Here is a 24,276-nt window from a genome sequence, read left to right on the forward strand (position 1 = left end):
AAAAAAATTTTTAAAAGGCAAATGTTTCAACATCGGTGGTACAGATAGGCTGGATAATAAGGAGCAAAATTAACAAACAACAGACATTTTATTATGCATTTTACAATAATGTTTACATTCTTTTCTCTGTATTTGTTTTTCCTTGAAAAGATTTATGTATTTATAAAAATATCTCGCTGCTCCAGCTTTGAAAATTGCAGCCTTGCTCGCATTTGAAAGCCTTCAAGGACGGCTGTGATGGCTGAGCATCCCAAATCTCCTGAGCCCCTGGTTAACCCCTTCTGCAGGAGCACTGGGGTATTGGGAGTTTGTTGGGACGTGGGGAGGAGGAGGAGGGTGGGATGGTCCCTAAGGACCTGCACCATGATCCTGGACATGGCAAACGGTCCCTGGGCCGCTGTGCTGAGTTTGTGGCACCTCCTCCCTGAGCATCCATCCCTGGAGCTGCTGGGCCCAACCTCCTCTAGAAATCCTGACAGAGGGACAAACAGCAATTCTGTTTACAAGTCTGTGGTGCTGAGGAGGGATGAGCAACTTCTCAGCCTGCCTTAGCCAAGAGTTCAAAGGCATTCAGCATTTGGAAGTGTTGGTTGCTGTGGGACTGGGTACCCCGGCTGAAGGCTCCATAAATTAAATGCACTCACAGGATACAGAGCTGGTGAGTAATGTCCTGTTTATAGCAGAACTGTGAGCAGTTCTGGAAAAAAAGCAACCCTGTGGGAGGGAGGATGACAGGGAGCAGAGTCACTCCAAAGGCTGTGGCTCCTGCCGTGGTTTCCAGAGGCAATAATTAACACTCACACCTCGTGTACCAGTGTTTGTCCCTTGGTGTGCTGTGGGACACAGGGGTGGCAGCGTGTGAGCCATGCACAGGAGGAGCAGCAGCACGTGCCATGAACCCAGAGCCACCAGATCCAGGGTAGCTCAGGGGGATGTTGCTTCTCCACATTCAAATATTTGCTTGGATTCCCCTTCAAGTGCTCCGAGCGGCCGCTTTGTGGCATTCCTGCTGGAATCACAAAGTTATGGCACGGAAGGGAATTGGCAGGGCCTGTAGGAAAGTTCAACCTTTCATGTTCAAAGGAGGTATGTGCAGTTTGAGTCACTGCTTTGGGCCAGGAGTTTCCATGTGCTGGCTCCTCACACACCCAGGGGTTCCTGCTCCTGGCCGGGGTCACCAAGAGCCCCTCCAGAATCCTCTCCTGCTTCTGGAAATGCCAGGAGAAGCAGGAGAGGGGATGGGAACCCTTCTGTCCCTCTTGGTGGCTCCTCAGGGTCTGCCATCACCAGGGTCAAGGCATGCCATTGATCAGGGTGCATCTTTTATCAATTAAAACTGGCAGGTTCTTTCCCCTCCTCTTCGCTCTGGTGTTTTTGCTCACACGTATGTTGCAATATGCAAGGTGAGGCTCAAAACTGTCAAGCTCTTTAATAGAACCATTACTATATTTTTGGAGAACGTTCTCTTTTTTGATTTACTGTTCCTTAGAAGACAGGAAATGGAGCTACTTGATTTCATATTTTAAACAAAGCCGTCCAGAGGTTTAATGAAAAAAATTTCCCCTGGCTTTTGAATTAAAGAGCTATGGTGAAAGATTTAGCTTAGCTATTTTGACTTAGAAAAATAACACACTAAAAGCATTAAAACATTTTGTAAAAATACTTTTTACTACTAGAGAGAAGTTTCTCTGGTTTTCTCAGCTTTGAAATGAAAGGGCATTTCCAAGCTTTAGGGTGGGTTTTCTTTTCCTTTCTTCAGTAAAATTTATTTTGCTTTTATATTAAAAGCCTTGAAACAATTGCAATGCTAGAGACAAATCCTGTGTGTCTAAGCGAGGTAATTTGGTGTGAGTAATGACAGAAGCCTTTGCCATTAATAAAATGTTGAGCAGAAAGATGGGAACCTGGTTCTGCTCCATCAGCAGTGGCAAGAGAAAAGGGTGGTGCTCCTTGAGAGGCAAATATCTCTGGAAAGAGAGAAGTGGGAGATTGATTTCAAGCAAAAATTAAAGTTTTATTAGGAAAATTCTGTGTATGAAGCAGAATTAGCTCAGAGCATTTGTGCTGGAATTGCAAAACTGAGCACTGTGGACCTGTATGGTCCTGCTTGTTCCATTTGGGTGATTTGGGGTTCTGGGATGATGCCTGGATATCATACACAGGAGGCTGGTGATCTTCATTCCCACCCAGTTTCATCTTCATTAAATAAAGCAGAAGTGAGTGTTCTGCAGGCTTGAAAGCACCATGCAATATGATGAAATATTGACGGAATTTTAAGTCAATAAGTTTTCTTTTTGGTGATTTAATGAGATTTCACCAGGATTTCACAAGTAATTGCCAGCCTCACATCATGCCTGCTTTGTTCACCCTTGAGCTGTTCCTAAATGAATTTCTCCTTTGAGGTGGGACCTGTTCCCCACCAAAGCTGTGTCCAGGCTGGGGCCAAAGGGAATTTGGGTTCCCACATCAGGGGCTGGCATTGGTGGCTGTCAGGAGGGCTCAGGCTCTCAGCCTGCCTCCCCTCAGCCCTCGGTAATCCTGGGATCAGCAGGAGCTTTCTCAGCCCCGTGGGTTCCCTGGTTCTGTTCTGGTTTGGCCATTTTGAGGACAGGACTCTCCAGCCTGGTTTGTTTGTAAACTCCTCGCTGGTCAGTGATGGGGAATCTGATACCTTATCAAGTGAGATATTGGGATTGAAAAGGGGAGAGTGAGGCAGCCACAAGGAGAGATTACAATATAATAAATAGCAGAGATAGGCTGAGTTGCTATCAGTGGAAGTTTAATGCCATTAGCCCCTGTGCCTTTGGGAATGATGTAGGCAGGGCAAAGCACCCAAAGGCTCCGGGCACCAAGCAGCCCATGGCCATGGCACACTCTCCAGAGTCACTCTGCAAGGTGTAAAAACACCCAGAACTTCATTCTGCCTTGAAAAAAATATTGAATTCTTTTACTGTGCTACATATGCTGTCTGTTGATGCACTGACAAGTGGAATAGGAAGGTCCATGACAATAAATCTTGTTTTTCTTGAAACAGTTTTGTTTTACATCAGAGAGGGACGGAGCCGGGGATTTACAGTAGGAAGGAACCTGCCTGCCCGAGCAAGGTCCCCTTTTCCACTCCCACATCCTGAATAATCTCAGTCACACTCTGCATGTTCAGCTTTACCTGGAACCCCTTTTATCAATGTCTGTATTGAATTTAGGGGGAATCTGTGGGTTCCACTGCAGCACAGAGCAGATGATGGAGCAAGGACCTCCTCTGCCTGATTCAGGCAGTGATCACCCATTGAATTTAGGGGGGATTTGTGGGTTCCACTGCAGCACAGAGCAGATGATGGAGCAAGAACCTCCTCTGTCTGATTCAGGCAGTGATCACCCATTGAATTTAGGGGGAATCTGTGGGTTCCACTGCAGCACAGAGCAGATGATGGAGCAAGAACCTCCTCTGCCTGATTCAGGCAGTGATCACCCATTGAATTTAGGGGGGATTTGGGGGTTCCACTGCAGCACAGAGCAGATGTTGGAGCAAGAACCTCCTCTGCCTGATTCAGGCAGTGATCACCCATTGAATTTAGGGGGGATTTGGGGGTTCCACTGCAGCACAGAGCAGATGATGGAGCAAGAACCTCCTCTGCCTGATTCAGTGATCACCCACAGGCCGCAGTGGTGGCTGCTGAATCCCAGCTGGATGCCTGGATATCAGTGTTCTTGCCAGATGTGCACTGCTACCATGGAGAAGGAGTGAAAAGGGAGGAAAGATAAAACTACAGCTTCCCCAGCCCTGCATTTTTTTTAACAAGCAAACTTTCAGTGCAGTTAATCCCTCTAACCTGCATTTGCATTAACACTTGCAGCCTCACACGTTGCTGCTAAGAAGTTTTGGCAGCTCCTGGCCCTGATTGCAGGGGTAACACTGCACTTGTCTCCTCTGCTCTCACTCAAGGATCTCAGGAGCCAGAGCCCAGCACTCCATGAAGTTTCTCCCTGTACACACAAGCAGGCATCTTGGCAGAGCTTCAAAAGCCATTTGCCTTATTATTCATATGTCTGCTTATAGGAGCAGAAATGCTCCCATTTCTCACTTTTGGAATAAGGGCTGACACCAGGAAAGAGGAGATTTCTCATCTCTGGCACGGCCCTGCAAACCTGTGGGAGCTCATCGTGTCCCTGCTGCTTCCCTGGGGTTTGGGAAGCAGGTTTAAAAGTCCTGATCACTCTCAGGGTACATGAACAGCTCTGTCAAAAGCACCTGAAATCTGTGGGGTCTTGAAGAAGGGGTCTCTGGGCTGTGTGGAACTGTAGAAGGATGGCTTAGGGAAAAAAAGCTTTTAAAAAAACCCAAATTTTGCCTTTCCTCCTGCCTTTAGGAGAGCTGACATCATGAAAATGCTGTAGAGATTTAAACATCGTCGCAACTACTTCGCCTCCTCCCTGCATTTTCTCAAACAAGCTTCAAGAACCCTCACTTTAAAACAAATTAATAGACTGGAGAAACTTTATAAATCCAGAGAGCCATTAAAAATTGAAATATTTGGTCATTCCATGTCTGGGTTGAAACTGGGACTCATCCAGAGTTCAAGTGTGTGCATCACAGAGAGCCACGGTCGCGTTGTGTCAAGGTACCTCTCATGTTGATGGTTTTCTAGTGCCAGGAATCCACTCCCCATTTTCTAGAGAACCCTCTCAGTGTTGGTTTTGGTTTTCTAGTGCCAGGAATCCATTCCCCCATTTTGCAAAGATCCATCTCAGTGTTTTCTAGAGATCCCTCTCAGTTATTGATGGTTTTCTAGTGCCATGAATCTGTCCCTCCATTTTCTAGAGGTCCCTCTCAGTGTTTATGGCTTTCTAGTGTCAGGAATCCGCTCCCCCATTTTGCAAAGATCCATCTCAGTGTTTTCTAGTGGTCCCTCTCAGTGTTGATGGTTTTGATGGTTTTCTAGTGCCAGGAATGCACTCCCTGTTCTGCATAGATCCATCTCAGTTGATGGTTTTGGTTTTCTAATGCCAGGAATCCACTCCCCATTTTCTAGAGGTCCCTCTCATTGTTGATGGTTTTGATGGTTTTCTAGTGCCAGGAATCCACTCCCCCATTTTCTAGAGAACCCTCTCAGTGTTGGTTTTGGTTTTCTAGTGCCAGGAATCCACTCCCCCATTTTCTAGAGAACCCTCTCAGTGTTGGTTTTGGTTTTCTAGTGCCAGGAATCCACTCCCCCATTTTGCAGAGGTCCATCTCAGTGTTGATGGTTTTGGTTTTCCAGTGCCAGGAATCCAGTCCCCATTTTCTAGAGGTCCCTCTCATTGTTGATGGTTTTGATGGTTTTCTAGTGCCAGGAATCTACTCCCCCATTTTCTAGAGAACCCCTCTCAGTGTTGTTTTTGGTTTTCTAGAGCCAGGAATGCACTCCCCCATTTTGCAGAGGTCCATCTCAGTGTTGATGGTTTTCTAGAGCCAGGAATCCACTCCCCTGTTCTGCATAGATCCATGTCAGTTGATGATTTTGGTTTTCTAGAGCCAGGAATCCATTCCCCCATTTTGCAGAGATCCATCTCAGTGTTGATGGTTTTCTAGTGCCAGGAATCCACTGCCCATTTTCTAGAGGTCCCTCTCAGTGCTGATGGTTCTCTAGTGCCAGGAATCCACTCTGCAGCCAGGCCAGCAGATAAATCAGCGCCGATGAAATTCAGGAGCCAGGAGTCACCAGTGCAGCCCATATAAATCCCTGAATGCCAGCCCTGGCGCTGCAGCCCGTGCCATTAGAGCTGGGAATTATCAGCCCCTCTTTGCTGATGGATGGATTCGCCGGCTGCCCGAGTGTTTACCATCGTTATCAGCCCGTGCTCGGGGCGTTATCAGAGGAAGGGCCGCCTGCCGCGGGGCTTGGTCTCTCACCCTTTCTATTACCACCTGTCAGAGGCAGGGGGTGTGCTGTGAGGCTGTACAGTCACAGACTACAAGTGTAGATAGTTTCTGACGGCTGATCAAAGGGGAAAACCAAAGGGCTGATAACAAGGACGTGTTTCATGTACTTTTAACTCTGAGAAACATTGGCATTTGCATTTTTTCCCCTCGCTAGGCTGGCAGAAACCAGGCACAATAAACGCTGCATATTCAGTTACCTAATAGTGGAGTAAATGGTATGTGCTTGAAGGAACAAAGCATAACTGTAATCTTGTTCCAAGTGGGAATGATTTAAGTAAGCCTTCGCAGAAGACTTGCTGTATAATAAAGGAGAATAATTTTAATTTGTACTTTGAAGTGATCCTGAATTCAGAATCTAATCTTTGCATTCGGCAGAACATCATACCCTGCTGTGAATGAGGTAATAACTGCAAGTCAGAGAATTATTTGAAGGATCTTTTGTAGGTACGTGCACTCCCTCACAAGAGCCAGAGTCTTCAGTAGGGGCTGCTGGTGAAAAAGCCTCTGTTAGAGCACGTTTGAGCTAAAACTTCCCAGAGAAAACCCACAGATATCCCAGACTGAGGGAATTGATCCGTTTGTTCCTTCATCAGACACAAGACAGCTCTGCCTCTTTGTTTCAGAGCAAGAACGGGAATTTAGGTAAATTTTTTTCCCATCAGCAAAGACAAAATGACTCTTTCCATTGTCCAAGATGAGGAGGGGGAAGAAGCATCTCTGCAGCATCCCAGTGGAAGACTGATCAAAAATAATTCCTAATTGTCTAACATAAAAATACCTGCATGCCATTCACATTTGTGTTATTGTGCTGCTTTCCTGACTCTCACCAGTCTGTATTTTAATTCCAGAATGTATTAATTATGTATTTTAATACCAGTCCACATTTTAATTTCACCTTTTTGATTACAGCTTCTTGGTCAAAGTTGGCTCATACTTAGGGTTCTGCTGTGCTGTGCTGTAACGCCAGCCTTTAACTCATGTGCTAAAATCAGCTTTTCAGGCACCCAAAACACAGCACACACAGAGGAGGTTGGTGCCAGGGTGTCTGTTACAGATGGATAATGAGATAATTGACTCTCACAATTAAGGGATAGCTATTGGGTGAATATTAAGAAAAGTTTTAGTGGTGTATAGTTATGTTATTGTAGTTTAGATGCCCTCTGTTCTCCCCATGGTTCCTTTTCCTCCTGTATTGTTGCCATCAGACAGCCTGGGCTGTCTAGAACAGGTACAAAGAAGCTGCACAGGTGTCCCTTACCTGGGGCAGTGTCACTCTTGCACTGAGGTTGGGGCAGGAGCAGGTGAGAGGCAGGATGGTGGCAAAGGCAAAGGCTTTATTCAAAAGAACCACGTGGTTTTTATAGAATGGTACCATAGATTCTGTTCTATTGGCTAACTAACAGAAACATCTTTCTCAGACACTGTCCTTGAGAGGAGCAGAAAAATAAAGTAGAAAAACACTACCTGCAAATTGTTTATAGTCAACAGGTTATCACATCTTTCCAGCTGCCTAAAACTTCTCACAAGCCGCTGTGAGAAACCCTTGTCATTTGTCTCTCTGTCCCACGGCATCCACAGGGCAGGTGGGAATGGAAAAGCTTGGGGGTGCTTAGGGGGTGAGGCAGGCAACACCTGACCTCCAATCCAGTTATAAGAAAGCACCGATAAATGGCAAAGAAGAGCTGTGACAGACTTTGGGAGGGGCCAGGGCTGGCTGATCAAACCCCAGGGGTATAAAAGATTGAGCATCCATTTTGAAGACAAACTGGCAGCATGGTATCCATGAGGGGCGGTTCCCAGCGCTGCGAACTTTTCCTTCGTTGTATTTTTTGTTCAGGTTTTGACATTTTCAAGGTGAGCGGTCGTGTCCCTCACGTGTCCCCTGTGTGTGTGTGTGTGTGTGTCACAGGTGCCTTCGACCGGAGCGTGACGCTGCTGGAGGTGTGTGGGAGCTGGCCCGAGAGCTTCGGTCTGCGCCACATGGCCTCCATGGAGCCCAGCGAGGAGGGGCTGCGCGAGCGCCTGGCCGACGCCATGTGCGAGTCCCCCAGCAGGGACATGGTGGGATCAGGAACAGGTACAAAGAAGAGGTGTGATCAGAGATCACGTACATCTCACCCAATGGTGATTTTGATTTAATTTTTTTTTTTTTTTAAGTTTCGCTTTTTTTTCTCTGTGCGCTCCTCTCTCCCTCTCTCTCTCTTTCTCTATTTCTCTCTCTCTCTCTCTCTCTCTCTCTTTGTGGGGATCTCAGAAATCATTTCTAAAAGGAACTTAGTGGTAGATCACATAAACACAATCTGAGATATTGGCACATGAGGCTTCCTTATCATGTAGCCAGAATAAGGGCTCTCCTGCATCCCCTCCAGTGCAGATTGCTGCTCCAAACAATGCCATCATCACACATATCCTCATTTTGTGTCCTCAATAGAGCCACTGGGAAGCGCTGGTTCTGTAATCCAAATTAATCCATCTTCATCAGTGTCCATTATATTGATAAATTGTATCATCTGTTTAAGTAAATGGAATGGCACGTCAGAGATTAGGCTGTCAGGAGGGGCCCCGTGGTAGGAGATGCTCAGGAATTAAAGCACAGTTACTGTGGGTTTATTGTCTCCATCAATTTCTACTTGTTCCAAAAAACACCTCCAGTAAAAACACCTCAGAGTGATGCTGGCCCCTAACATCAGCTGCCAACTCACTTGTCACTCTGCTGGCAGCTTCCCTGGAAAGGCAAAAGAGGAGAAATCAGCATCAAGGTGTGGGAATGCCCACCTATGGATCTTTCAGGAAGAGCAGGATCTGTCTCTTCCTTTTGCTCTTGCCCTCATGTATCACTGAGGGTCTTGTGCTGCTCTCACTGAGGGTCTTGTGCTGCTCTGAGCTCTCCCTGCTCCTCGAGCTCCATCAGGGCTCATCCTGACTTGGCTCTCTGTGGAGCAGGTACCAAACTGCAGCAGCTTCCCACAGCCTGGAGGAGGAGGATGTGAGGAGCAGGATTTTAGCCCTTGTCTGTAGGTCCAGGCAGCAGAAACCCCTCCATAACCCAGCTCGTCACCTGGCCAGCTGTCCTTCCTCTGCTTTCCATCTTGAGAGAGATGAAACCAAAGGATGAGTTAGATTTGGAATTAACTGAAAGGCTTGGTTGAGCACTAAGGGTGGGTCTGCTGCTGCTGTGGTGCAAATCCTCACCAGCTTTTTGCCGCCAGTGCACTGAGGACGGAGATGCCTCACATTGCTGGTGTGGACTTCAACCAGCTCATATCTGTAAAGGGCTGGGAAGGTGGAAGAAGCAGGCTATGAAAATAGAGAAAGGCACATATTTCATCACTCACTGACCCAGGCTGTGATCAGTGTGAACTTTGGGAGGGTATCCACTGCTGATAATGGGTCAGCACCCTTCAGGCTGTGTGTGGAAGGGGAAAGGTGAGGGGAATAGCTCCTCTGAAAGCTGAAGCCTTCCAGATGTGCCAGGTTAGGGTGACTGACTGTCCTGGAGACTTGACAATGTATTATATTGTAAAGCAAGAACTTAGTCAGAGACAGGGCTCTGTATTTTCCTTCCATTTTCACCAAACCCAGCTGATGGCAGCCAGTGCCAGCTGCTTTGGCATGAGGCTCTCAGTCCTGCAGGTGTAAAGACAGAAAGGAGCTGTTTATAGAGATGCCATCACTGAGTTAATATTCATCCAGAGAGATTTCTCCCAGCCCTTGCTCCAGCCCCATAAATCTCCCTAATGAGTGTAAGATAGATGCCATCTCAGAGCAGCGATTTTACGCAGCAATAATGAGTAACATGAGCACTGACCCAGCTCACCCCATCCCAGCACCCTCCTCTCCCTGTCATTAACACTCTGTGCTGCCCTGCCTGTCCTGGGACTCTCTCCACCACTAACACACTTTATTCTCAGGATTTGGGCATGTGGTGACTCAGAGCAGCAGAGAAAACCTGGTGATAAGAGGGTGAACTCCCGTGCCCTTTCCACTTCCATCCCCTAACAGCTCTTGAGCTGTTCCTCTTTAGCAGACAGACAGAAAAAGTTCCCTCCTGCTCAGATGTACCTGGAGAGCTGCACTCACTGAGGGACAGGGCTGGAGCTGGCTGCCAGCACCATTCCACCACCGGGCTCTCATCTGTCTGCTGCCTAATAAATGGGCAGAGATAAGCGCGGAGCTGCATTACCCTCACTTCAAAAAAGAGGTGTCTTTGTTGGCTCATAACAAGTAGGAGAGTTTTCACTTCCCTCAAACCACTTATATCATAACCAAGCTTGGCTGAGCTGAATTATCTTTGAAAAAACTCAGTTTTCCTCCATGGGTTCTCTGCTGCCCACTCACCTCAGTGAAATGACAGCAAAGAGTTCAGCAGAAAAGGACACTGGAGGTTTCTTTGTCGGTAGTTGATTTCTGTCTTTCTGCTTCTTTTAAAACCAGTGTTTATATTTCTGCATTGGACTCAAAATTGTGGAATTTATAATCCTTTTAATAACCCTAAAATAACTTAATTTATTCATGCCTTTATGTTTTGCATGATTTAACCCCTGATTGCGCTCTGTGCATTCTCTTCAGTCCTTAAATAGATTTTGCAGAGTTTTAACAAAACTTGCAAAATCTTACTCAAACTTCAGCACAAACTAATGAATATTTCTAGCTGGAAATGTGAAGATTTGTGCATGTGCAGTGCTAGGGTCCAATGTGTGGACACAAACTGGGCAGTAGGGTGGACAGTGAGACTTTGCAAAGTGCTCGACTGGTCCTGACATGCACTTAATGGCAGGAGATAAATAGATTCTTTTAATGCCTTAACTGTTAGGGCATAGCTGACACGTAGGTTTATATAGAAATCAGGGCTGATAGGCTGCAGGGGTGTGCAGGGAGTGTGTGCTCGTGGTGCACAGAGCACTCTGGGCAGCTGGCATTCCCACAAGCTCTGTTTTGTACCTGCCCTGTTGCATTGCAGAGCAGGGGTGGCGGCACCAACCTGGCTCTGGCCACTGGCAGAGGCAGAAATACCCAAAAGTTGGTGACAGCACAAACATCCAGCTGGAGGATGCTGAAAACATCAGGAATGATCTGGCATTGCAGGAAGGGGGATTGGATGGGGCTGTTCCGCCTCTGACTCCGTGCCAAGGGCTGTCGGACGCAGGGTGGGAGAAGAACCAGGGCTGGAAACAGCCCCCAAAAACCTCCTTTCCTTGTGACCTAAATGATAACTGCAGTTGTCCAGCTAGCTGGCTTGATTGGGAAACCAGCTTTTCCCCTTGTTATCCAATTATTCAGATGACCCATGTCTATGTGAAGTGGAGTCTGCTGTACATAAGCTGTCAGCCCCGATACACATTTAATTCCAAGGAAGGCATAAATTGGCAAAGATGCAAAAAAGATGTTTTTGCTGTTCCAGTTTCTGTCAAACTCTCACTGAAAAGAAAAAAATTATGCAAGTCTAGACACAAATGTTAGTGGTCAGTGCCCTCTTTTGCTTGCAAAGCTTTGTTTTCAAGCAGCTACAATATTTACATTTGCAGTGCAGTTCTTAAGTGTGTGCTGGAGCTTCATATTGCATTCCCCCCCAAAACAAAACCACTCCAGGACTGTGATTTATGAAACTCTGCTTCCAGAAGACAAATATCTCTGACAGGATTCCACTCAAACTGGACAGGAAGGAATTATCAGCTCAGGCTAGAAATCTTTCCCTCGAAAAATACTGTAATTAATAAATCCTCTGCTTCACCTACTCCCTCAGCAAGTACATTTTTAAGCTTTCCAATGTATTTTGATCACTTCTAGGCTTAATATTTGAAATCAGCCTATGGTAGGGGAGCAGCAGGATGGTTTTTGAGATGCATCTTTATTCCAAAACTCCTGCCAGCCTCCAGGTCAGCCTTCACCCATGGGTGGCACAGGGAGGAGCACCTCTGGCCCTCAGGAAACTGCCTGGATTCCTTCCAAATTTCATCAACAGGCTCATAATGCACTGAAGGAAGCTCATATGTTGAAGCAAACTCTTTAACCTGATTAATGGGATGTAAGTAAGTGGAGCTAATTAGATGTGTGTTAGGGAATGGCCTGTAGGAAACCCAGGATTGGGGCTCGGGCACTTTAGGCTGAGCCTAACCTGGGTCTGGACACCTCTGAGCTTTGCAGAGGGATGGGTTTGGAACCTTCCTGAGAGATTTGGGGGCTGGAAAAGGGAAGTCACACATTTCCTGGAGTGCCTGGCTGAGGTGGAAGCAAAGGGAGGAGAACAAGGTGGTTCCTGTTCCAGGACCATCCTTCCTGGGGTTTTGTCCACAGGAGAAAATATCCATGCTCACAGGCTTTATTCAAGGATCAGCAGGCACCTGGATATTGATGTACCTGTACATTCAGGAATAGCATTAACCCTTTATAGAGGTAGAGCTTTCAGTGGTGCCTTCCCCTCCCTCTCTCCTTCCCTCCCTCCCTTCTTTCCTTTCTTCCTTCCTCTTTAATCTTTCTAAGACAATTTCCCCTTCTCTCTTCTCAGCTGTGTTTTATCCTAACTCAGACATGGGCTACAGATACACAGAGCAAATTATTTCCCCCCTGAAGAGCATTTCTACCAGGAGATTTCTGCATAGGTTCAGTGCAAAACCAGCTTGGGCAGCAGACCCACGGGTGGATCAAATGACATCGATGCTAAAAGCAGCCTTTGAACTTTCACAATATTCATCCCAGGGTCAGAGATTAAATTACCCCCTCCAATAAGTCTGGGAGCTCAGTTCTTCCTACAAAAGGTTTATTTGGATGGGCCTGGTTGAAAAGAAAGGAAAATTCAGGCTCTTTAGGAGTGACCATTTTGGAAGTACTGGATGAGAGGAGCATTGGCCTTGCACACATTTTGGGATTTCAGACACACCAATGTGGGATTTTTGCTCTCTCCTGTCCAAGGGTGTCCCTGAGCAGCCCCATCCCACAGCCCTGGGCAGGTCCAACAAGGACATTTTTAATTTCCCAGATCCAATCTTGCCACCAGCCCTGGGAGGTTTTACTGGAATTTCTTCCAGGTCATGCATTATTTCAGGGGGAGGGGGTGTGAATGCTGATACCATGAATATTTCTGATGTGAATTTAGGTTCATTGCTGTTTGTAGAAAAATTCTAAAGGGAGCACTGATGCCACAAGACACCTCTTTCTGCCATTTGATAACAATCTTGATCAACTGCATTTGCTTATTATCAACTGTGGTGTGGGGAGATTCCTTTTCTTTTTCTTCTTATTAAATCAAGGCCTTTTTATTTAAGAAATATTTTATTTTTGATACAGACACAGCCGGTGAAGTAGCAGTAAAAAACATCACCACAAAGAGGCACATGGCTTTGAAATGTTTTGGTATGTAACATGACTGTATTGTTATCAGGTCTTAACTTTTGCACAAAAGGTGTTTTCCCTTGTTCTAAAAGCAAACCCTCTCTCATCTTTCCAAGGGCCACGTACCTCTAACATGGCCATAGGGGGACAAACCAAAAAATATCAAAGTGTCTCAAGTCATTTCACAAATAACATTGTTCTGTTGCTCTCCTTAAATGAACAAGAGTTTCTTTGATTTTTTTTTTAAGTCAAATTTAGGATTCTGCTGTTCAGAGCAGAGAGGTCACAAGGCCCTAATGTATTTAGCATTGACTGCCCTCTCTTGTAGTGCGTCTATTAGTCAGTAATTTGATTTGTACCTATTCATTTGCAGTCCCTGCAGGAGCTCTGAGCTGGCCCCAAGTATAATTGGTGCTGTCTCTATTTTTACATCATTAGATTAGCCCCGACTCCTGGCCACTTGTTGTCTGCGCTTGTCTGTCCATTTATACAACCTAATGTAACACAAAATTCATTACTGATCACATTACTTTCAACTCTGAAGCCAGCTTTGTGATAAACATTTTGTTAACCCTTCCCTGCCAGCACACAGACCTGGGGGATAAATGCACTTTCCCCTCTGCAGGGAAAATCAATATCATAATAAAACAAAGTGCAGTCACATTCCTGGATTTGTCATTCCTGCCAGAGAAAGAAATGGGGAGGAACATATAGGAGATGACTAAATGGTGTCTGCATCCAGGCATCTCACTCTGCTCGATATGAAATGAGCTCAGCACTGTCCTTTCCACTGGAACATAAAGAAGTGACACGAGATAGGGCCAGCACTCAATTTAAAACTTAATTTCTTACTCATTGTTCTGCAAGTGTTTTAGCTCTTCTGGTCAGGCTGTAATCAGGTTATGACATTATTGGAACTGGACATTTTTCTTCCAGTGCTTTGTCTCAAAAGCAGTGAACAGAGACACAGTTCCCCTTTTTTCCTTGCAGATTTGCTGCTGTGTTGGGGTTTTTTTTTTGTTTGCTTGGGGTTGTGGTTTTTCCTCCTAATGATTAAGCAAATTAACTGCAGCGCTCCAGAATTTCACAGGAAAATTCAAAGCTCTGTCCTGTCTAGCTTGGCTTTGCTCACATTTAATTGTCTGCTGAGTCCCTCCTAAAGCATGGAGCTTTTTGCATCCCTGAGGCTTCTGCTGGTGATTCCAGGGGCAGCAGGAGGAGAGCCATGGTAGGTATTGCACCAGGGCTGAGCATCCTCCAGCTCTGCTTGCAGCATCCTGCCCACGAGGTGATTCCTGCTACCCAAACATGTTTTGGTGCACGCAAAAGCTGTTGGGTTTTTAACAAGTTTTCTAAATTCATTTTCTGTTTGCACAGCTTGGCTTGGAAATCTGTTATTTTGGGTTTTCTAAATATTTGGAAATATTTCTCAGTGTTTATTAAATCTTCCCTTTAAAAGTCTGAGGCCTGAAGCTTGCCCCACACCGAGCGGTCCCACACTGGGAAGGGGGCAGAGACAAGGGGATTTTTCCATCTGTAATTCCTATAATTACCTTGTCATTCCTTTTAGGAGTCTTTCTATGGTGTTTTTGTGTAGGATATGACTTATGGCAGGCATATCTCTCTCAGTAAGTATAAGAGCCCTCGGGTCCCAGCATTTGAACCAGGACTGGTATTTTTACAGCTGTTTTGTGAGCCAAAACCTCTTGCAGCTGCTGAGGTGGTGGCAGAATAAAGACAAGACAGTTCCTGTCCCTCCTCCCAAGCCCAGCAGCCCCAGAGAGCCGTTGAGTATTTGCTGATTTTTGGGATGTGCAGCACAGGCCATCACTGAGCTCATAAACAATGCATTGCCCTCTCCAGGGGAGATGGGAGAGCAGGCTGTGGAATGGAAACCCATTTGTGCAATAAATTGTTAAGCAGTCAAACTGTTAAATGAACACTTATTAGAGAGGTAGGGTGAAGGATGAGTCACCAAACAACAAAATAGACATTAACACAGCAAACCCTCTGCAGTAAGTGGGAAGTCAAGAGCCAAGGCAATGCAAAGGTTGCGGTGTGAGCCAGCCCTGTGGCCCTGCAGCTTCCAGCACTCTCAGCCCCTCTTCCAGCACAGGATCTGCTCCTGGTGCCTCTCCCTTTGGATGCTGGATCATTCCCTGTCACTGTGGCCTGCAGCTGTGCCCTCACCTCCCATCACCCCTGCCCCCTTCTCTTACAGGATATGACACACAGAGCCACCTGATTTTCCCAATAATCCTGCCTTGTTCTCCATGCTGGACTCTGAGAGCATCAGGACGTGCTGGGCAGTGATGGTGTTGGGTGTTTGATGTTCACAGTGTGCAGGCAGAAAGAGAGGGCCAGGGAAAATGAGAAGCAAATCCAGAGGGATTTGGGCTGGGGGAGGATCTCAGTGATCAGTGGAGGCTCCCTGAGCATCCCCATGGGATCAGCTCTGGCTGCCCCCAGGGGAAGGAGGGCTGGGGCCAGGTCCCTGGCACTGCTGGGAACACTTAGTCCTCCTTGAAGTATATATCCTAATTTGTGGTATGAAAAGATTAGCTTTCCTTCCATCACTAGCCTGCTGTCTCCCCACCATGGATAATATATAAAACAGTAGACTTTTATTCATTAACATTTATGGGAAAATGTTAATATTAAACTGTAAGTGAAAAGCCCCATCTTATTGAATTCTTCTGCTGTGTTATTGGGAGCCTAATTTCATTTTGCATTTAAATAAAAACCAGATGACGTTCAGGACGGTCAGGCGAGCATTCTGTAAGTGAGAATTTATCTTCCAATCTGGGTAAACAATGTCTCATCATTTAACAGTTATTATAAATAATGGGGTTTTAAGCACTTTGCTGGGAGTTCATATTGGCTCCACACGGGTTGCACTAAGGGAGAGGGAATTTCAGTGACATCTTCCAGGCATCCGGTGAGGAGGAATCATATCCTGAGCTCCTTCTCAAGCTGCAGTTTTCATCCTCCTCTGGTTATTATTGCTCAATTTTGTGTGCACCATCCACTGACCAAAAAAAAAATGAAGAGGAAGGAAAATGACAAATTGGTTTGGAACGTTTTGAAAATGAAGAAGCCCTGTTTGAAGGTTCCCCATAAAAGGGGAATGTGTTCAGCCCCTGCAGATGTTCATGCAGGTAGCTGAGCCTCCAAAAGGGAGATTCTTTCAGTAAAAATGGGGCTGTGTAGAAGTTGTGCTGCCTTTTTCTGTGTGACCCATTTCGTACCATTTTCCAAAAAGACCCCCACAGCTTAAACACCATCTTCTTTTATTTGTTTATTTACTTATTTGGGATATTTATTTGTTGTTCCCTTGGCCAGTGACTTTCTCAGTAACTGCCCAACACATGAACTCTGTGTTTACACCAAAACTCAATGGTGTTGTGAAAGACAAAGGGTCAGTATCACTTCTCTGACCCTTTCCAAAGATGTTTTTTTGTGGGAAGGCTCTGCTCCAGCTCAGGAGCGTAACAGGGGATGCAGGAGCCAGAGGGGCTGGGGATGGAGAGACCTGGTTGGGGTGGAAATGGAAATGGTGGAATTTTCCTAAAAAGACTCCACTGCCCTGTGTTGTGGAGAGGCTTGGATGTGTTGCTGTGCTGGAATTCTCCTCAGGCAGAGCACAGCATCCCCATGGCTGGCTTCTCCCATCTATTCCCACATGGCACAGCTGTTCCCCACCTTGTCAGCTAGAAATGAATTTGGAAGCAGAAATCAAGAGACAAATTAACCTTGCAGCCTTGTTCCCTCACGTGCAGTCACAGGAGGTGAATTGTGCAGGGACAGATCCCTGATGTTAAATTTGGGGGTGCTTTTTGTCCTCCACTCAGGGTTACTTTTATCCACACCCTCTGGAAAAATATCTTTTGATTAAATCATGCCAGGACTGTGTTGTCTCTTTGGTTTATCTTTTGGAAATGTGGCTGGTCACCCACCAAAATGGGAGCAAAAGTCTGCAGAGGAGAACAACACAAGGAGCAGACATTTCTGTGAACTTCACTGCCAGGTGCCTAAATACAGGGCAGAATCATGATTTAAATTGCTTTTTCTGGGGGATGTGACCAGAGGAATGCCTTGGTTTGCCATTAGGTCTTTCAGGTTTCACACAGGGTTGCCTTCCACCAGCTCCTCCACCAGCTGCAGCTCATCCCCACGTTTGTTAGAGTGCAGCTACAAAGGTGGAGTGGAATAGAATCAATGCTTGGAACAATTTTTAAAATATGACTTTCAAAAAGCAAAAATGTTGAATTTACTATTTCCAGCTGCCTTCTGGTTTCAGGAGCACAAATGTGAATTGCTGTGTTCAACAGCTCCATTAACAAAGGAGAAAATTAAGCTTGGAATGCCATTTTTTATCAAGGCTCTTTGATATTTATGTCCAACACCAGAATTTGGAGCTATATAAATAAGAGAGATTTTATATATATTTAGATATATAGATATAGATATAGCATATTATAGATATAGATATATTTATATATTTTGTATATTTTATAATTATACATTTATATATATTTTATATATATTATATACATTATATATATAATATATTATATATTTTCTATAGTTATAAATATATATTAAATAAAATATGTATTTTAAATATTGTATTTTAAATATTTTATGTTTATGTTTATGTTTATTGAAATTATATATTTTAAATACATATTATTGTATGTATATTATATCTATAATTTTATGTTATTTCTATAGATCTTTTAATATAAATATATAACTATAAATATGTAAATATTCTAATAAATATATATTATTATTATAAATATAAATATAAATATAAATATAAATATAAATATAAATATAAATATAAATATAAATATGTTTGAGAGCCTCAAGCAGCCCTGCAAGAGAAAGAGCCCACAAGACTGGGTGCTGTTTTTCCAGGCTGGGTTAACACTCAGTCAAGGTAGAGCTGTGATTTTAAGGGAATGGCTGCAAGCTCTGAGTGCTCTGTAAAATCAGGGCTGTGTTTACAAAGCTGGTCTGCTTGAAGCAGCCATGTCAACATCATCTTTTAAAAAATTGAGTGAATAGACTAAATAAATGGCATTTGGAGCTGGGATGGTTTGGGTGGGTTTGGAGCTCCTGTGACACTGAACCTGTGCCAGGGCAGTGGGAGGAGGGGACTGGTCCTGAGCTCCACCTGAGCTCTCCCAGCTCGAGAGCCTTGCAGTGTTTAGATGAGCAGCCAGGGCTGAGGCTGTGGTGACATCATTTCGTGAGCTTCAGCAAAACTCTCCTGATTTGGACCAGCTGAGCATCTGCTCCCCCCCCACACACAAAACTTTTTAAGTTTTCCTTTGAATCAAACCCAAATTCCAGTCTGGTCTAGCTTCCTCCTCAGCATCAATCTGCACCAGGGGAGCAGCCCAGAGCCTCTGACTGGCCCAAAAGGCCACTTTGTGTCAGAAGCACTAGAAGTTGTGCCAGAATGGCTTTGCTTTGTAATCCTATACTTTTAAAATCAGCTCAGCAGTGCGTGTGTGTCAGAGCACCGAGAGCACATGTGGGAGCTGCACAGAGGCTCTCTGAGCAATGAGTCCACCCCAGGGCTCCCTTCCTGCCTTTAAGGAGGCCAAATGCTGAGGTGGCATCACAGAGAGGAGGGAATTCGGTCTTAGATGGGAAAGGAACTGAAATCTGGAGGGTCAGGTGTGAAACTCTGATGCAGTGTCAGCAGTCACTGCTCAGACCCCGAGGTCATCACCAGGTTTGTGGGTTTGACCTTAAGGGAGCTTTTCCTTGCCCAGGTTTTTGCTGGCACTGTTTGGCTGAGCCCAGGGAGGAGGAGGAGGGAGCCCAGCACTCCCTGGGGGCTCCTGGCCATCCCTGTCCTTAGCTCTGTGTCCTGAAACACGAGTGGCTCCAGCTCTGGAGGGAAGGGGGATGCTCAGATCCACACCTGCTCTGGCCAGAAGATGTTCCAGGAATAGGAGCATTGCCTCCAGCATTTCTGAGCAATATCCCCAGGGTTCAGTGGGTGCAGGACGTGGTAGGTGTCATAAACATGCATTTTACTTTGCATTTGTAATTTCCTTCGTGGACTAGAGGCTAACAGAGGGGTCAGTGTTGAGCAATCCAAGGCACTCCCATAACCCTGGGAATGAGAGAGCAAACCCAGGAATTTTAATACAGTGTTTTCTCTGCAAATGCTTTTGGTCTGATATACACAGATGTGCTGCTTGCGTAACCAAAGATGCAAGATAGTTCTGCCTAAATGCATCCAAAAACTTGTCCACACACGCTGGCTGGCACAGGAAATCATGTATTCCACACAGGATATCTTACAGGAATTTAGAGTAGCAGCACAGTGAAACTTTCAGGATGGGGTAAGAGAGAATTCCTTTAAACCCAAGCACTGCTGCATATTCATTCAAAAACCTCATCTTTAAATCTTGCACAAGGAGTTGTAGGCTTGCAGGATGTGATGGGCTGCAGAAATTATTTTCTATTTGATTGTCCTAGCTTTAGAGATTTCACATGCTGGCTGAAATGGGCAACTCATCCTTCTGAAGAGCCATTTATGTAGGAAAACATCCTAAACCTCTTTACAAAAATATACAGCTCTAGGAAACTTGAGATTATTTTTTAAAAGCACTGGAAGTCATTGTGAAAGTGCCTATCTTGAAGAATATTCTCCCTCTAAATACCAGTCCTTTATCTGGTGCACTTTTAACCTTCCATAAAATGCTCAGAGTCAAGTCTGGCCAGATGCCAGAGTCTTGGGTCTCCTACTCCATGGGCTCAGGTCACATTTGCTCTTTTTAAAGGAATAAACAACCTGTTTGGAAGTTCATGCAGGATGTTTTGTCCTTTTCTCACTGATCTCTTTGTACTGAAGCAGACCTGGGCATTTCTGTAAGCTCAGGTGTCCTCCCTGTTTTGCAAGTGTTAAATTGTTTGGCATCCCTGCAGTGAAATCAGGCACTAGAAATGAGATTTGGGCTCTCAGAGGGACTCTGATGTTCACAAGGCTCTGTCTCCATTCCCCTGGATCTCTCCTTTCCCCATCTCCTTGCTGCCACCTTTGTTCCAGGATGCCAGCTTTCATCTCCAAGTGCATGGCACGAGCCAGCTCTGGGTGGATTCAGCACTGGAGTTATTGTAAGGCAGTTTGACAGGAACTAATATTTTACATAGGCCACTGAATCCTGATTTCACAGAAGTTGCTCAGGCAGTGTTTCCCAGTCTTCTTTACTTGCAAATTTAATGGAGGTGCTTTTGTGGCATCTCAGCATCTTTCAGGTTGTGACAGGATGAGACAGTTTTAACACAGGAATTGATTTTCAATGCTCAGATGACATGGTTTGGTTTTTTTTTTATTTCCTCATTTGAAAAGAGTTTAAAATCTCTTTTTTGAATCTGCTGAGTTTATAAAAAAGGAAGAATAAGCATTTCTGAGGAGCAGGTGTGTCAGGCTGTCACCCAGAGCATGGCAGGAAGTCAGTCCCACTATGCTGAGTGCAGGTGAACAAGGCTTGGGGCAGAGAGCAGCTTTAACTGACTTTGGAACATTATCATAATAAGCTGAAATTGTAATCATAGCAATATATAAAACTGGGAACTGACTTTTTGCCTGTGCTCCCTCTGGAAACGAACAACACACATTTGCCCAGAAATTTCAACCATCTCAAATCAAAACCAACTTGGAAAAATTAAGATTTTTAACAAGGACTCAGCGCTGTCATTTCACTGCAATTGAATATTACAATTTTTGTTCATCCAAATCCCCAAGAGCACAGGTTGCCCTGGGGGTGCAGTGCCCCCCTGTGCCCTCCCTGCCAGCAGATCCCCAGAGCCCCTCGCTCCGAGCAGCCGCCAAGGGTGCTGGAGATGGATTATAATTAGAGCTCCCTCGTTAGCATAATTGCATTTCATAAAAAATAAAAAGGGAAATAAGAAAAACCTCCAAGTGCAGTAGCAGCGATGTAATTGATGTAATTTCCCAGTGCCCTGATATTTCCTCATCCCAGTGTGGTTTCCCAGCTCTCATCAGTTCTTGAGTTCTTCTCCACCTTGTGTGTCCCAGCAGCAGCTCCCGCTGCCCTGGGCACAGGGATGATGCTCAGAGTGAATGTTTCCTGCAGAAACAGTGCCAAAAGCACCCAGAGTGCCAAAAGCACCCAGCAGAGTTCGGGATGTTGTCTGAATCCGGAAGGATGGAGCCTTTCCTGCACAAGTGCCCGTGTGAGCTCCTGGGGGGAGCACATCCCGCTCCCTTCAGCAGCAATCAGGGAAATTAAAATGTTTAACTCACCCATTCACTGGGGAGCGTTGTGTAAATTACAAACAGTTTAAGAGATCCTCAAGACTTCCATTGTGTTAATACAAATTGCCTTTTAGCGTTCCTTTTAAATAGGGCCCTTTTGAGTGAGAATCCAGATGGCAGAAGCTCCATAATTATTATTCATTACAGTTAATAAATAACACTTGGGAAGCTCCAGTCAGTTCTGCAAGTCCCCTACGATGGGCATTGTGTAAATGCAAGGGTGAAAAAATATCCTTGCCACAGAATCTGTCAGGATTCCAGTCAGACAAGGAGCTGTGGAGGGCCCTTGTGTGTGCCTGCCCCAGATCATGGCCCAGGCTGGCATCCCCAGAGCTCTCTCCGCAGGGAATCTCCTCCAAAACGAAAGAGAATTGTCTGATTTTAAAAACAGGCTTCAATTTTTGCCTTTTAGCTGTTTATTCTGAAGGCCCCGTGGATGGGGAGAGGTGGGTTTGGTGAGCAGCACCTTGTGGCTGTGCCCCAGCCCTGGAAAATTCCTGTCCCTCATTTCAGGAAGGGGTTGAACACATTCCCCCTCACGGCAGAGCCTGAAAAGTCCTCCAGAATAATTGCTGTGAATGACAGAAATGAAATCGAGGAGATTCGAGCTCTGTTGGCCATTACCCCACTTCCTGCATTCCTACTTGTTAATTGTCTAATTCCTAACGAGTCTTGGGGCGTCTGATGGACTTTCTGATGCGTGCTCACTGCGACGCTTCCTTCCCTCCCCTCCCCGGCCTCATCCCTCACCAGAGACCTTGTTCCTTTAAAAATGCCATCCTTAAAAATCAGAAATACTCAGCCCAGCAAAAGGAAAAGGGAACTTGACATTAGTTGAGCTTGAAAGGCTCAGTGCTGTGAAAAGTGACTGACGTGTGAAAAGAGGCTACAATTAGTTCTTTCCCCGAGCACTCTCCCATTCAGTGCAGGGTCACTCCTTCAGCGAGCTGCGGCTTTGAGGGTAATGTGTTGTGACAGTTTGAGATGATGAAGAATAATTCTTGTATTCAGAGTTGCTGCCGCTTCCCCGCTGCCCTGACACATCAGGCTGCTGTCATTGGATCACTTATCCCGGGCAGCCCCTCCGTAGGTAAGAGGAAAGGGTCAGCTCCTGCAGCAAACGATTTGGGATGTTTTGAAACCGGGCTTAAAGAGGGGAGAGGCAAACAGAGAGAAAGGAAAAACCATTAGAAGAAATAATAATGCACTGGAGAGGAGATTTTTGAGTGGACATAAAGGAGATACCAGGGCTTCGAGTGGGCCACTACAGGAGAGCAGCACGGCTAAGAAAGGCAGCATAATTTATGAGTGTTCCGGGCAAAAGAGGCCTGTATAGATTTTCTTCAGGCATTGAATTAATGTGCCCTATAAAATGGTTTCACATTTAGGCTTGGCAGGCCTTTGTACCTTGGATTTGATGGGGTCCTTTGACAGTTCCTGGAGCTTTCTGGAATGGAGGGTGCAGCTGGGCCTCGAGCGGCAGCGCTCTCCCAGGCCTGCACACCCCGGGCTGTGCCCAGAGCAGCTCCTCCTCCTCTTCCTCCTCCTCTTCCTCCTCCTCTTCCCCTTCTTCCTCCCTCCACCTCGGCAGGCACCTCAGGAGAGCAGTATGGCTGGGGCAGAGGAACAAGGGACAGCACAGGCCAGCTGCAGCGTGGCACTCAGGAATATCAGCACAAATAAACGTTTCCTACAAGGTTTCCTTGCCAGCTGCTCATGGAACACCCTCCACACTGCAGGGCAGCCCTGCTGGCATCCATGGCAGGCTGGATCAGCCAGGATCTGCTCCCAGCTCCTCTGGTGCCCCATTGCTGTCCCAGTGCTCCCCCAGGCCCAGAGCTGTGCCATGAGAGGGGATGGCTGCCCTGGGCTGGCCCAGGGACTCAGGATGGCCACTTGCCATCCCACACCAGCAGCCACGAGGATTTTCACTGCTGCTGCTGCTGCTGCTGCCTCCAGCACAGTGCAAAGTGTGTGTGTGCCCTGAAAATCCCGTTTCTCTGGGACCCTGGGTGATGCCAGCAGTGCCCATTACTGTTACTGTCAAAAGCGCAGGCAGGGCTGTTCCCAGCTCCCCTGAAGTGACTTTCTCCTCATGGCTTCAGCAGATGTTCCAGCTCCTTCACTTTTTTCCCTTTTTTTTTTTTTTTTTTTTTTTTTAAGGGCAGGCAGGACTTTGTGAGTCGTTTCCTCCGGGGACATGGGCAGGTTTTAGTATTTACGTTTCCAGTATTAGCATTTATTTGTATTTGTGTTTGTTTTTCACGGGCTTCTGAAAGCCTCAGGGAGCCATTTATGGGGCCAAAATAATGCAAGTGCTGGTCTTCTCACCGTATTTCATTTCCTTGATGGTGGAAACGCTACAAGAAGAGCAGGTCTCATGTTATTTTGACCCCATAAATAGCTCCCAGAGGCCCCTTTCTTCCTTCTCCCACCCACTCCCCCCCAAATCAAATATTTAGGTTTCTGCAGAGCCTGACTTCTCAACCGTGGTTATCTTGCTTCAGCAGAAGCAAATTGCAGTTATTACAAAATAGCCAGAGAGTCTATAAGGCCGAATGGGTTTTATATGATGCACAATTTGTTGGCTACTGTACAAGTTCATTAAAGTGTATCATAAGAGGTTGTTTTACTGGTACATTTAAGGAAGTTAATACATCTCGACAGTGTGTGCATGGGGGAATGCAGATACAATAACCCTCAGACTTGCTGGGGCCAA

At 45.8% G+C, this 24,276-nt stretch overlaps 1 protein-coding gene across 9 annotated transcripts in view; it reads left to right on the forward strand.

Moving 5' to 3' along the window:
- The window catches only part of BCAS3 (BCAS3 microtubule associated cell migration factor), a 306,177-nt gene that overhangs the window by 277,839 nt on the left and 4,062 nt on the right, over nt 1-24,276 (forward strand). For 2 of the 9 annotated variants that reach the window (XM_074557124.1, XM_074557125.1), the window contains 2 exons: nt 7,830-7,997; nt 13,205-13,270. The exons of 1 other annotated variant lie outside the window; for it this stretch is intronic. In XM_074557124.1, coding sequence (XP_074413225.1) covers nt 7,830-7,997; nt 13,205-13,270 — 234 coding nt within the window. Of the gene's footprint in view, nt 1-7,829; nt 8,045-13,204; nt 13,271-24,276 lie in introns of all 9 variants that reach the window. 6 more of the 9 variants (XM_074557127.1, XM_074557128.1, XR_012583520.1 and 3 more) reach the window with 5 other exon arrangements.

This window comes from Zonotrichia albicollis, chromosome 22, assembly GCF_047830755.1.
Source record: "Zonotrichia albicollis isolate bZonAlb1 chromosome 22, bZonAlb1.hap1, whole genome shotgun sequence".
Classification (NCBI taxonomy): domain Eukaryota; kingdom Metazoa; phylum Chordata; class Aves; order Passeriformes; family Passerellidae; genus Zonotrichia; species Zonotrichia albicollis.